At 38.6% G+C, this 14380-nt stretch overlaps 2 protein-coding genes across 7 annotated transcripts in view; one reads left to right on the top strand and one right to left on the bottom strand.

Annotated features, from left to right (window-relative positions):
- The window catches only part of LIPI (lipase I), a 131123-nt gene extending 128921 nt beyond the window's left edge, over positions 1-2202 (bottom strand). For both annotated transcript variants that reach the window (XM_035709342.2, XM_049104700.1), the window contains exon 1: positions 1978-2202. The gene's annotated coding sequence lies outside the window, so the exon portion shown is untranslated. The remainder of the gene's footprint in view (positions 1-1977) is intronic.
- LOC112661616 (multidrug resistance-associated protein 1-like) overlaps positions 1727-14380 on the top strand; it is an 86950-nt gene continuing 74296 nt past the window's right edge. For all 5 annotated transcript variants that reach the window (XM_025449686.3, XM_025449687.3, XM_025449691.3 and 2 more), the window contains exons 1-3: positions 1727-1883; positions 6952-7013; positions 13991-14138. In XM_025449686.3, the coding sequence (XP_025305471.3) occupies positions 1812-1883; positions 6952-7013; positions 13991-14138 (282 nt within the window). In that variant the 5' untranslated portion in view covers positions 1727-1811. The remainder of the gene's footprint in view (positions 1884-6951; positions 7014-13990; positions 14139-14380) is intronic.

Genomic DNA, 14380 nt, shown 5'->3' on the forward strand with positions numbered 1-14380 from the left:
TCCTTTTTGCATAGAGGCCAGACAAACATGGCTTAAAGAGCGGAAGAAAGCCAAATAAACTGTGTCCTAAACATCCCCTGGAACTTTAATCCTACAATGAATCATTTAGTCTAATCTTTATGCAGAAGTTGTCTGGTTCCTCACATCCTATGAGCCATGCTATGGGCAAGCCCAAACTTCTCCCAGGTATCATCTTTGGGCATTTTTCTCCAGGAAACAGGCTTTCTTCAATCCTTAATCTCAATTCTTTCTATGCACCTCTAACATTAATTTCAAGAAGCAGAGAGAATCTTCCTTAGTCCTGAAACATTATTACCCACCCTTGTAAAATTATCACATTGCCTTATCTTTATTCCATTATTTAGAATTTCTTTTTTTTTTTGAAGATTTATTTATTTATTTATGATAGACACAGAGAGAGAGAGAGAGGCAGAGACACAGGCAATAGGGAGAAGCAGGCTCCATGCAGGGAGCCCGACATGGGACTCGATCCCGGGACTCCAGGATCGCGCCCCGGGCCAAAGGCAGGCACCAAACCGCTGAGCCACCCAGGGATCCCCCATTATTTATTTAGAATTTCTAAAATGACTTCTCCTTCTGGCCTGGAGGCTCAGGTGGTGGAGCATGCCACTCCTGATCTCAGGGGCAGGAAGTTCAAGCCCCATGTTCGGGGAGAGCCTACTTTAAAAAATAAAAAAATAAAAAGCAAAAAATCCCACTCCCTCTTCTTCTGCTTCTGGTTCTAAGTAAATTGAAACAAAATATTTCCTCAGACCAATGACACATCTCAGGGATCAGCAGATCTTCCTCAAAGTATTGCATGCTTTCAGGCCTTGTTTACGTAAGGCTCATGGCTTGGCACTAGCTACCACAGCTCTAAGAGCCATCCTCCCTATTCATATTCCCTTTAAATGCCCTGTGTCTGGTTTAGCCCTTTGCGAATTCTAGTTACAATGAAGTTTTTTCATTTATTATGTTGCTTTATAATTAATTTGAAGAGTAAAATTTAGATTCCACACACGGTTACGGTTTTCTAGAGTTAAGGGAATTATTTCCTTTGTTTCTAATTTTAAAGTCATTGCAATAAAATTCGCTCCCTAAAGTCCTACTGACACCTGTTGTCCTTAGCAGTTTTTCCGCTCGGGACAGCTGTAATATTGTGTTTGCTAACATGTCATCCCGGGGAGAAATGAGCTTTGTGCTATCCTGAAGACACGGATTTCTTTCTTCCTTTCTTTCCTTTCTTTCTTTTCTTTCTTTTCTCTCTCTCTCTCTCTCTTTCTTTCACAGAGCAATCCTGCAAATTGGAGAGTGGAGAACTACTGAGGGGAGCGCAAACTACCCGAGAGGCAGAGATCAGCGGACTCTGCAGAAGGTCCCGCCTCTCTGCTCCTGTGGCAGCTCCCCCCCCTCCTCCCCTCTTCTTCTCCTCCCCCTCCTCCCCTTCCTCACCTCTCCCTCCTCCCCCTCCTTTTTCTCACCCCCTCCTCCCCTCCTCCTCCCCTCCTCCTCCCCCTCCTCCCTCCTCTTCCTCCCCCTCCTCCCCTTCCTCACCTCTCCCTCCTCCCCCTCCTCTTTCTCAGTCCCCCTCCCCTTCCTCACCTCTTCCTCCCCCCTCCTCCCCCCTCCTCCACCCCCTTCCCCCCCGCCCGCCCGGGGCGCGCTCCCGGTTAGGGCCGGCCCAGCTCGGGGCAGGGCTGCAGCCCACGAGGTCTGGCTGGGTGCGCGCGTCCCCCCACCGTCTGGGCGCCCGAGGCAGAGAGGCCAGCGCCTGGGGACGCCCCCGACCCGGTGGCCGGCGCCCGCGGACCATGCCTTCGAGCCCGCGGAGCTGGGGCGCCCGCGGCGACTACGAGCGGGTCCCCGGGGGGCGTGAGGCGCAGGTAACGCCCCTTGGTCCTGGGGGCGGGGGGGGGGGGCGCCTGCTCGGACCCCGACCCGGCCGGAGCCTTAGGGCCCCGCGTTAGTCGTACTCACGCCCAGAGGCGGACACGCGCAGTCCTGAGAGGTGCCCCCGGGCTCGCGGGGACGTGGACTCTGGACATCAGGGGCGCAGGCAGCGCGGCTGCTGGGCAGGGAAGGACGCGTCTTTCCTGAAGGGATGAGTAACTGCCCCGGCTCGGAAACACGCATTTGAGACAAGAATGGATGGAGCTGGCTTCGCTGAAGGAGGAGAGGCGGGGATGGAGGTGCGCCGGCGGGGGGGGGCGGGGGGGGCGGGGGGCGGGGGCTGCGCACCCTTCCCTGCCTGGCCTCGCTGCGCCCGCGCCCCCCGCCCCGCCCCGCCCCGGGCCAGCTCCGTACAAGTTCCACTGGTTTTACTTTTCTCCACCACACAGGACAAAGCCTCACAAGCGCCCCTAAGAGAAGCAGTTCCGTGATTCTAAAAAGGAAAAACAAAATTCAGATTCAGGGGATCTTCTTCTAATCCTGAGTTTTGTTAGTGATTCCAAGTGTCAGATCAATATGACAGCATTCTTCTGATTGCACAGGAAATGGAACTATAGATGTTTTTAAAAGCAAAGCAAATTATATGAAGTCTGTAAAATATAGAGGTTGAATAAATCCCTTGAAAATGCGAAAGAGCTCCACCAGGATAATACAGTGTTTTTTCTTTTTAATTTGTTTTTGTTTTTAGTGTTTTGTTTGTTTGTTTTTTGTTTGTTCGTTTGTTTTTTGTTTTTTTTTTTTTTTTTTACTTTTCTTTTCTTTTTTACTTTAATGGCAGGCTTAAGCAGGAAAACAGGTTTAACATCATTGGTGCAACTACAGAGGTGGCAAAAGCAGTGAATCACAAACTTGTAGGGTGGGAAATGGTAAAACTCAAATAATTGACTCAGAATTGCACTCAGTTCTTCCTGCAGGATTCCAACGACATTTATGTCTTTGACTATTATTCAACCTGGGTAGCTTTATGGGCCAGGAATTCATTTAGAAAACACTACTTGTAGTTGCATTTTTTGTTGTTGTTACTTCTATGATGCCAAATTTAAAAAAAAAAAAGTTGATGGCTTCAAAGTAGATTGAAAACCTTATATGATTACATTTCATTGCTGAGGCTTTGTATTTTGACATAATAGATCTCAGACATAAATCTCACCTACTTATAAGCTAAGAAAGTGACTTTCTCATAGTTTGTAGGGCCTTCATGGTGACCTAGGAATAGAATGCTTAAAATTATTTTCTTACTGTGATTAGTGGCCATTCATTCATTTCTCCAGAACATGTTTATTATGAGCTGGGCCCTGGGCTAAAACTGAAAATATAAAGATAAATCAAATATAGTTTTCTGTCTTCCAGACTAAGTTAAGCAAGAGAGAAGCACCTCTCAACAAATGATTTGATAGGAAAGAACGAGGGTAAATTCAGGGAAGACAGTTCTGAAGAGCCCCTTAAATCCTCCCTAAGGAATATGTTGAGATTGCTATCGTAACCCAGAACAGGAATATAAGCCTTAAAGGCTGGGATGGGAAAAAAGGAATTACCAAAGGCAATAAATCTTAAATAGGATTGAAGTACAAGAGAGAATTAGCCAGAAGTGAAGTAGAAGGATGCGGGCAGGAGGAAAGTTCTCTCTAAGTGGCAGCAAGCAGCCTGTGACAGGTAGAATTGAGAGTGTGGGTTTGACTGGAAGACAGAATGGACTAACTGGATTAGATCCAGTCTCTTAAACTTCTTGAGTTTCTTAAACTCTGGGCCTTAGTTTCATCTACTGTAAATGAGGTTGACAAGAATGGTTTCACCACAAAGACATGAGATTATATATGTGTTTTTTTTTTAATTTTTAAAATTTATTTGTGAGAGAGAGAGAGTGAGCCAGCATGAGCAGGAGAAGCAGAAGGAGAAGCAGGCTTCCTGCTAGGCAGGGTGCCGGAGGGGGTGCTCAATTCCAGAACCCAGAGATCATGATCTGAGCTGAAGACTGATCCTTGACTGACTAAGCCACCCACCCAGTTGCCCCACAAAGACGTGCTGTATTTAATGAGATAATATAGTTTGTATATATAATCTGGCACATAAGTGATTAAGAAACATACTTTTTAAAAAAGATTTTATTTACTCATTTGACATAGAGAGAGATAGAAAGAACACACAAGCAGGAGGAGCAGGGGTAGGCAGAGGGAGAAGGGGAAAACAGGCTCCCTGCCAAACAAGGAGCTGGATGTGGGACTTGATTCCGGGACCCCGTGATCATGACCTGAGCCAAAGGCAGCTGCTTAACTGACTGAGCCATCGGGTAACCCAAGAAACTTAAATTCTGTTTGGTCTCTGGATGTTTTCCCTTCTCCCTGAGGCTGTCCTTCCACTTTCTCTTAACTGCCTCCACCAATCCCAGAACCCTCTTCCAGTACCCACAAAGGAAGCTCCTGAAGTTAGGGGTTATGAGATACTGTGTAGCAGTCCCCCAAACCATATCCCTGTGGGACTACATCTCAAGGTTGAACCCAAGAAAGATTGAAAGTAGCACACTTCACACTAGTCCTGGACCCTGGCTATGCTGTGGTCTCATGGTCTAAATATTTCCTGCTCCTCCATCATAATTCAGAAATAACAAGACCACCATTCAAATGAAAATTGCCCTTAAATCAGCAATGTTAAGGTATGTTTATGGAATGCCTGTTATACATGCAATAGTAGTTAAGCACAATAGATAAGAAAATAGCTTAGGAAACGAAGGCTTGGGGCGACAAGAGAAATGAGAAACATTTGGGGTCAGTTAGGTCTGCGGACTAGAAGTGCTACCTGAGTGAGAATAAGTGAGTTAGAAGGACTGAGAATATTTAATGGAGAAGAGGAGAGTAAACTAGAACACTGAAAGTTACTTTTTAGAATGTCATGTCCTGATTTTCTACATAGATGTTACTTTGTAACAATATATTAGTAATGAACTCAGGGAGACCCATGCTATGAATTCAGTATTCATTGAAAAGTCATTTATACATACTTGTTGCTTGATAAGGCATATTACCTTCACCAGATATTTACCTGTCTACTGTAATTTTTTCCAGGAGGTAACTATATTTGGAATTTACTGTGATAAATTCAGCCTGGCCCACATCTAAGGAGGCTAATTACCAGAGGACTCAAAGGGCCTCATATGAGATGCTTTCACATGGAAAACGAGCCAAGGGGGAATGTTAAATCAAATCCTGAGTTTTTGGCCTAAAATAACCTTCGGTAATAGCTTTGCTAGATGTAGGTGCTGAAAACAACCACCTTTTTTTTTTTTTTTTTACTTAGCTCATGATTGTCTGGATCAGTTGGATCATGACCTGATTTGGGTCAGGTTGGCTGATTTTTGCTGAACTCTTTTAGGCACTTTGGCCATCCAGAAAGTTATCTAGTGACAGGATAGTATAGGATTAATTTACTCATATGTTTGACACTTCCCAAGGTAGGACGACAGACTGTCAGATGAGCACCTCAGTTCTCTTCTATAAGATCTCTCATCCTCTAGCAGCTAGTTTGGGATCAGACACATGGTGCATTCAGGGTTTCTAGCACAGAAAGCCTCTTGAGGCTTAGAATTGGAGTTCTCTTAGTGTCACTCTCATGGCATTCTTATGATCACAACGAGAAATGATGCCAGCCCAGATTTAAGGCATGGAAAATAGAGTTTACCTCTTGATGGGAAAAGCTGCTAAGAATTTTTAGCCATTTGTAGTTGGCCACAAAAACAAGATGTATTTTGGATGTGAATAAGATCTTTTCTTTGGTGGTAAATTATCAAGTTGGCAACTCCCCGTGAAATAGAATGTGACTTGTGGGTTAAATCAAGAATTTTCAGAACATTTTCCACAATATGTGCACTTATTTTCCAAATAATATATTTGGCAATAATAGTGATAGTGATATTATAGATCACATGTGTATGTAAGTGGTTGTTTTGGGCTACAGTGTGATGACTGTTTTACATTTATCATTGCATTTACTTTTTGCAAAGATAATATAAGGATAGATAGCAATTGAGTAAATGATTTATAGTATATCATTTGCTGTGACTCAGAGAACAGATTTGGAATGAATAATGTTTTCCCCTCTATACTCAGGACATTTTTCTGGAAAGGATGGAATTTTGTTGCACTCATTCCTTAAAGGATAAGAATTTTAAAAAATGTAGTAGTAAACACTTACATACCTGTTGTGTATGAAATCAGGCCTGGATTAGAGAGGATCAGTGTTAAAATTGTTAAATACAGGACAGTTTCTAATAATGAACTTTACTGTGGTGATCAGTTTTATTTTTTAAAATATAAACATAGGTGCTGACTCAAAATATAAAATGATTACTTTTGAGGCCTTCTTTTAAACCCTTCTTTTGGTTGAACTCACCAGGTCAATAGGAAGAATTTTATGATGATATTATAACCTCCCAAAATAATATGTTTCTGTGATAATTAAATGTTTTTTATCTATACTTTAATACAAACATATGTAATTAAATATACAGAAGTAAACCAAATGCCTATTATATTCTTATTTTTATATTTTTCAGAAAAAAGGACAAAATATCTTTAATTTAGTGATTAAAATGCTTTAAATTTAATTTATATATAGATGCTAAATTATGTATACATATGCATATACATACATATAAGCACAGTTATAGAAATTCAAGGGTGTGTGTGTGTGTATATATATATATATATATAGAGAGAGAGAGAGAGAGAGAGAAGTAATATTTCAGAAATGATTTTTCTTTCCTATGTGGTTTTCTGCTATGTAAACAGAGTCATAATGATAACTGTTGGGAGAAATCCTAAAATGCCTCTAGTCCAACCACTATTCTAATATCTTAATTTTATTCCTTAAGATTATGATATCAACATAGCCACAACTATTAGTAGATGAAATTGTTTCATATAGACTTTTCCAACATTAACAAAGATATTTCAAGTATAAAATAAAAGCATATTCTTCATATACTACTTGTTATGTTTTTCTTTTTAGAAATGCAATCCAGAGAAAAATGCTTCATTCTTCAGTAGGATGACATATTCCTGGTTTAGCAGGTAGGAATTGTACTAATCTGTAGCATACCACCTTGAGGAATAGTAGAAGGGAAATGATACCTAAATGTTATTCCTCTAATCTAAGAATGAATATTTTTATAAAATGACTATGTAAAGACTTTTTTGTTATATTATTTTATTACAGAGAAATCACAGATAATAACATAATAAGTAATTCCACAGATAAGATTGCTAATACTTCTGTCTGTCCCTTTATAGGATTTCTAACCCTGTTAGTACTATGGAAGGAGAAAAATTTGATTTTTTTAAAGATTCTATTTATTTGAGAAAGAGATAGAGAAAGAGAGAGCATGTGCACTCGCATGAGCAGCGGGAGGGGCAGAGGGAGAGGAATAGGTGGAAAATCTCAAGCCTACTCTGCTGACTGGGGATCCTGGGGAGGCTCTATCTGATGACTCTGAGCCAAAACCAAGAGTCGGGTTCTTAACTGACTGAGCCACCCAGGCACCCCAGAACTTTGAATTTCTTTTAACATCCAGTAAATATGTGCGTATTTTTCCCCAAGTCTTATGAGATAGGCATATACATTTAAGAAAGTTGAAAATTGAAGCTTAGGGAGAGGAATTAACTCGTACATTGAGGCCCAAGGAGGGGCACACCAACTTGGTGTTGGAAGTCAGTTTTTTTTTATATGTTTCATGCTTTTCTTTTAACTTTGATAGTCTACTTTTTACTAGGAATGTTCCTAGAAACACATGTATATATATACTACTGTTAAAACACACATTTTTGTAAGGCATATAATGAGAATAATTCATGTATAATGTATGATGAGGGCTTTAACACAAGATTAAATCATATTAAAAGAGAAGAATTTTTTCCAGTTTTATAAATTTAGAAGCTTTCTTTAGAAATGTATTTCTTTCCACTCAAAGCAGAAAGGTTATGATACATGAACTGAATTTATTATCTTTATGCCCCTTGTTCTATAGTTAGTAGAGACAAAATTGCCCAATATGATCTATAAATATGCTCTCAAGAGGAGATGAATGCTTAAAAAGAACAAGAAAAGGTTGGTTGTGTGCTGGATGCCCTGCATTATGCTAACCTTTAAAAATGCAGAGATAAATGTCCTACTTCCTATCTTCTAGGAATTCATAGATATAGAAAGATTAAAAAGTATACTATAAATTACCCTAAAAGGCAAAAGATGATATAAGCATGATAAACACTGTTTGAGGAATGACATCTAACCACTTTCACACAGAGAATGTTTTACAAGTAATTAATGCTTTAACCCAACATTTAACAATGTGTAACAGTAAGCCAAGAGGCATTCCAAGTTGAGCAAATACTGTATGCAAACCAGAGTGAACTGACCCCTCCCACACTGCAATGTGTTGATGTGGCAAGAGATCAAGCAGAGTGTAATGTGGTTTATGTTTGCACTTAGGAAAATCACCTTTAGAATTGTATGGATATGGTATGTACTAGGTGAGAATGGAGACAGAGGGAGTAGTTAGACAGTTCTTCAATTATGCTGGTAAATTTATGGTTATGGCCTGAACTAGGGTAATGATAAAGAAGATGAAGAAGGAAGAGATTCAAAAGCTAATGAATAGATTGAGTTAATTGGATAAGGAATTTGAAGAACTGGGAAAAATATTAATCAGTTTCTGGCTGAGATAACTGTCAGGTTCAGGTGTGGTGAAGACCTGTGTGTTCAGTTTGGAGAAACTTCAATTTGAGATGTTTGACTCATCCCCATAAAAAATATCGAATAGGTGTTGGATATATAGGCTTTTGATCTATGGATATAGATTTGGAAGTAATTGACTGTATGTCAATAGTTGATGCCGTGAGTCTGAATGAGATCATCCAGAAAGAGAGAGCCTATTGAACAGGATGAACAAATAGAACATTGAGAATCCTCAGTATTTAAATGGTGAAAGGAGGGGTAATCTACCAAAGAAGCTAAGGAAAGGCATTCAGAATGTAAGAGACAAACCAAGGAGAAAAGAGTGTGTTTGAAAGCTAAGGAAACTGCCAATAGTGCCAAATACTGAAAAGGGATAAATTAAAGAAAGAACTGAGTATTCTTCATTGAACTTGGCAATGGAAAGTTCATTGGTGATTTTTAAGAAAGTAGTTTAAGTAGAAAACTGATAAACTTAGTGAGCAAATAATTGGGTTGAATTATAAGACTTACAAGTTAACACAAACCTAGGAATCACTGAGAGGCTGCCAAAAATTTTACATCAATATGCTACATTAAGTTATACACCAGGAAAAAGAATGGTTAAATAGGAATTATGTAAATGTGGGCTATTTATACTCAGTGATTTTGATTTTTCAAACTTGTATATGTATAAATATATTTTCCAGCCCTGAGTTACATTTCATTCATGTGTTGAGAGTAAGAGTGGTGTCTATCCAGCTTTAAAAATTTCAAACTGTCATTTTTAAGTCACAGGATATCATAGAATTTAAATAATGCAAGTAAAATTAATTTTAAGTAAATGTACTTTTAAAACTTTATCAAACTAGAAACACTATATATGTTTATTTTAAATATTGCAAACACCAGTTTAGGAGGCCTAAAATATGAAACTGAAATTAAAATTAATAAGCAAGATAAGGCATAGAAAATTTTAAAATATAACAACTCAGTATCTTGAAGTCCATATCTTAGGTCAATCAAACAAACTAATAAGTTATAATTATTGAATATCACATTTATTTTCTGTTTAAATTTAAGATCTCAGAACTAGATAGGAAATATTTTTATAGTATGCTGTTATCTGGAACTGTCATTGGCATGAATCTAATTTGATTTCTTATCTAGTAATTAAACAATTGCAGCTAAAATATAGCTATTGTTTAAGAGAATGTCTCTTTGAAGACAGTGGCTAATTGTGTTCTCAGAACTGTTCTTTGAATTACAGAATAAAGTCAGAAATTATTTCCTAGGCCAAAGTTAAGCTCCCACAATTACATGAATAATTCAATTAAAATGTGCTCAGATGATACAAATAATTAGGGAATTACATGCTTATGAGCCTTAATTCCTAAGGCAGTAGCTGTCTAGATAGTTTTGATGATCAAATAATTATGAAGCCTTTATCAGCAAATATAATCTGTCATCAGTGTATAATAATCATTGTCATAGAATAATCCCCTTGACGTACATGGAAAAATCTAGGTAAAGTTTTTATAGGTCACAGTTGAATCACTTATTTTAACCAGGGGTACACTATTTAGTCTGTTCTCCCTTTTCCTCACATATTAATAAAACATAAATTACCTGACTTTGTCCTATATTACAATTTTTGGACAGACTGACTTTTTGTCTTTTCCCATAAGGCAATCACCCCTTTCCAGAAATGTTTTAAAAAGTGATTAACAGGAATGAAATTGGTAATGCAACTATATATCTATACTTTCCAAGTTTTCCAATATTACTTACCTACAGAATTTACATTTCATCTCATCTTCCTAGTGAATTGCTACTGGTTTGCTGCTCTTAACATCAGTTGGATGAGATATTTATTCACACTTGTTATTGTCAAATATACTCAAAATTCTCTTTAAGATAACACCATCTTAAACAGAGTGGAGGGTCACCTGGGTGGCTCAGTGGTTGAATGCCTGCCTTTGGCTCAGGTTGTGATCCTGGAATGGGCTCCCTGCAGGGGTCCTGCCTCTGCCTCTGCCTGTATCTCTGCCTCTCTCTCTGTCTCTCATGAATAAATAAATAAATAAATAAATAAATAAATAAATAAATAAATAAAATCTTAAAAAAACCCAAAAAAACAGAGTAGAATATTATACTTAATGGCATTGTCTGCCTTTGGTTAAGTTAGCAGTGGTTTATATCACATTTAAAAAACTGACCAGGAAAAAAAAAAAAAAACAACAAAAAAAAACTGACGAGGGGATCCCTGGGTGGCGCAGCTGTTTGGCGCCTGCCTTTGGCCCAGGGCGCGGTCCTGGATATCCGGGATCGAATCCCACGTCAGGCTCCCAGTGCGTGAAGCCTGCTTCTCCCTCTGCCTGTGTCTCTGCCTCTCTCTCTCTCACTGTGTGCCTATCATAAATAAATAAAAGTTAAAAAAAAATTAAAAAACTGACCAGTCTCTGGGATGCCTGGTATTTAACAGCCTGTAAAAATGAGAAATTAATACTGCTCTGCCTGCTTTAGAGAGTTGTAACGATCAAATTAATTTAACTGAATGACCTTGAAAAGAAATATCAGTCCAAAAAACCAAGATGCATCCTTAGGAATCAAGTCCACAAGTTTATGGGACCTGGTGCATGCTACATTCCCTTTACTGGAAGGTCCTGGTTTCTTCCCCAAAAGCCTCATCATTTGACTTAAAGAAGCGCTCTTTTCTCTTTTTCTGGATGCTTATGTGTGATGGAAAGACCAGCCAGGATGATGAGAGTATTTAAATTTGCAGCAGAGCAAAAGAGGAACACACACGTGGACAAAGGGAGCCACAGTAGTTAAAAGGCTGAGCCATGTACATGCATCACAATCAATTCAGTTTAAGTGTCACTTCTAGATGCTACATTATTTGGAGACTCAGCATGAAAGTCGAGGGTCACTTATCCCCGTGAACCAAAACCGCTGAGTTTTGCACAGTTCTAACTCAAAATGCTGAGGCAGTGAATGTTATTAAAAATGCTTTTTTGAAAATCAATGCAATCTTATTTTGAAAATGAATATTTATTTTGTGGAATGGAATAGAAAGACTTAGTATGACATAAAAGTAGTTTATTGCTTAATATGTTTTTGAAAGTGCACTGCAGGAAAACTTCCAGTGTATTTGAGCCAACAGAAACATGATTACTGAAGGTCCTTTCTTAGTACATTTAAACCTTTTTGTTAAATATGAATTGTAATATGTTATGTAAGTCTAATAAAAGTGAAATTGAATCCAGTGGAGACTCTGGTTGCCATAGAGTTTAAATCCATCTCAGGGTCAATCAATAGAGATTGTTCGGTAATAATGACAATGAAAGTAGTCCCAATTTGGAGTCATGCAATACTTTGTTATGTTCTCTTGGACTGATAATGTACTTTATAATGGAGAGAACAGAAACTATTGAGTCAGAAGGCCAGGGTTTAAATGTGGGTTTAATTTCTTACTGAACAAGTCATGTCACCAAGCTCATAGACCAAGCATATCTGAACGACATCACTTAGGAACATGTTTGACTTTTGCAGCCTTTGGGTAAATACCTAGTAGTGCAATTGCTGGGCCCTATTTTTAACTTTTTGAGGAACCTCCACCCTGTCTTCCAGAGTGGTTGCACCCGTCTGCATTCCCACCACCAAGTGTAAGAGGGTTCCCCTTTCTCCACTGCCTCGCTAAGTAAAGTAAGTCAGTCAGAGGATGATAAATGCCATATCACATGATTTCACTCATGTGGAAATTAAGAAACAAACACGTGAATATAGGGAAGGGAAAAAGAGAGAGAGAGAAGCAAACCAAAGAGGCTCTTAATCACAGAGAAGAAATTGAGAGTTGGTGGAGGGATGGGCTAACCGGGTGGTGGGTGTTAAGGAGGTCACTTGTTATGATGAGCACTGGGTCTTATATGTAAGTGATGAGTCACTAAATTATACTTCTGAACGAATTTTACACTGTATGTTAACTAACTAGAATTTAAACAAAAATTTGAAAAAACAAAACAAAACAAAACAAGGAACGTATCAAGCAACAGAATAGCCGAGTAATAATAGCTGAAAAAAAATAGGTATTTATTTTCTTGTTATTGGGCAGAATGCTGGGAATAAGCTGGTGACCTACGTTATAAAGGTCCCAGAGTTTTCCTGTCTTTCCACTTCCCGTCCTTATTAATTGGCTTTTCACCCATGGTGGCAAAGACGGCTCCTCTGTGTCGGAGCACTATGCCTCTAGTACAATCAGAAAGGAAGAAGGAGAAGGAAAAAGGAGGCAAAATATTTTCTCCTCTTGAAGTTTTGTGCCTGCTTTTGAAAAAGAAAGTTCTCCTCAGCAGACTTTTGTTCAGATGTCCTTAACCATAATTGAGTTAAATTATTAATGCCAAGCAAAAGGTACTGAGATTACCAGGACTACTTTAGACCAATCATAATTTATGACTCTGTGGCTGGGGAGAGGACTTACCCCGAGTTCAAGAAATTTTCAACTGAGTAAGTATCAGATTCCTCATGGTAAGAAGATGATAGGGCAGAAGGATGGCTGTAAGGTAAGTATAATTTATTGTCTGCCACAACAACATTTGGGGTGTAACGAGATCATGCACCATACATAGTTTGCCTGGGACAATCCTGATTTAGACCAGTTGTTTGTGCATAATTGCTCACAGTTCTTGCATAATTACTCTCAGCTTACCTTGGGGTAAGCTTATGGAAGGGGGGAGAGTGGAAGTACTGAGATGAGCAGTAATTTGTCATACTTCTTACAGCATCTTAAGAAATGGCACTGTCACACTGGCTCATATTCTATTGGTCAAAGGTCATATGGCCAAGGCTAAAGTTAATGAATAGACAGGTACTCCACATCCAATTGGACAGTTTAAAAAGTCAGGTGGCAAAGGGTATACATGTCCCAGTGGAATAGGAGAGGTTGCAAATGCAGAGGTTGGATCCATTTCTTCTCTGATAAAAGACTAAAAAAGCAGCTGTTTTGGGGTTTTGGAGTGAATACCTTACTGTGAAAGTTGGCTATTTAAATTTCAATAAGAGAGGTAAACTAATAGGTGCTTCCAATATGAGATGAGTAAATGAAATTAGTGTTTCACTAAATAATTGGATGTCCAAATACTTCTTCTAAAATCTACAGATGATAATTGCATATTATTGAACTACCCAATATATTGTATGACTTTTCGAAATACCATCTAGTCATTGTATACTGATTTAAAAAATAACTTACAAATCAGAGAATAAGAAAAATGCATGCAAAATTATTTTTAACTTTGTTATTGGTTTTGCTTAATTGTTTACCTTACTCTTTCATTTTTAGAATAATTGTTTTAGGCTATAAGAAACCTTTGGAAAGAGAGGACCTTTTTGAACTAAACGAAAGTGATTCTTCCTATATCGTGTGTCCCATCTTTGAAAAACAATGGAGGAAGGAAGTTTTAAGGAATCAAGAAAGGCAAAAAATAAAGGTAATTAATTCTTAAATTCTAAGTACCTAATTACTACCTAAAACTAGAAAAAGCTTCTTCCAAACTTGAGATAGTATTATTAATTTAGAAAGTCCCTAAAATATGTGAAAAGACAAGCTATGTTCATAAGTACAGTTGGTTGTTATTGCAACTAATTTCTGTCATCAAATTATTCAGCTAGCCCTCTTTTAGTATCAGGAACAATGTGTTGATATGTTATCTTTGGCTTTTCACCAGTATCT

This window comes from Canis lupus, chromosome 31 (assembly GCF_003254725.2).
Source record: "Canis lupus dingo isolate Sandy chromosome 31, ASM325472v2, whole genome shotgun sequence".
Lineage (NCBI taxonomy): Eukaryota > Metazoa > Chordata > Mammalia > Carnivora > Canidae > Canis > Canis lupus.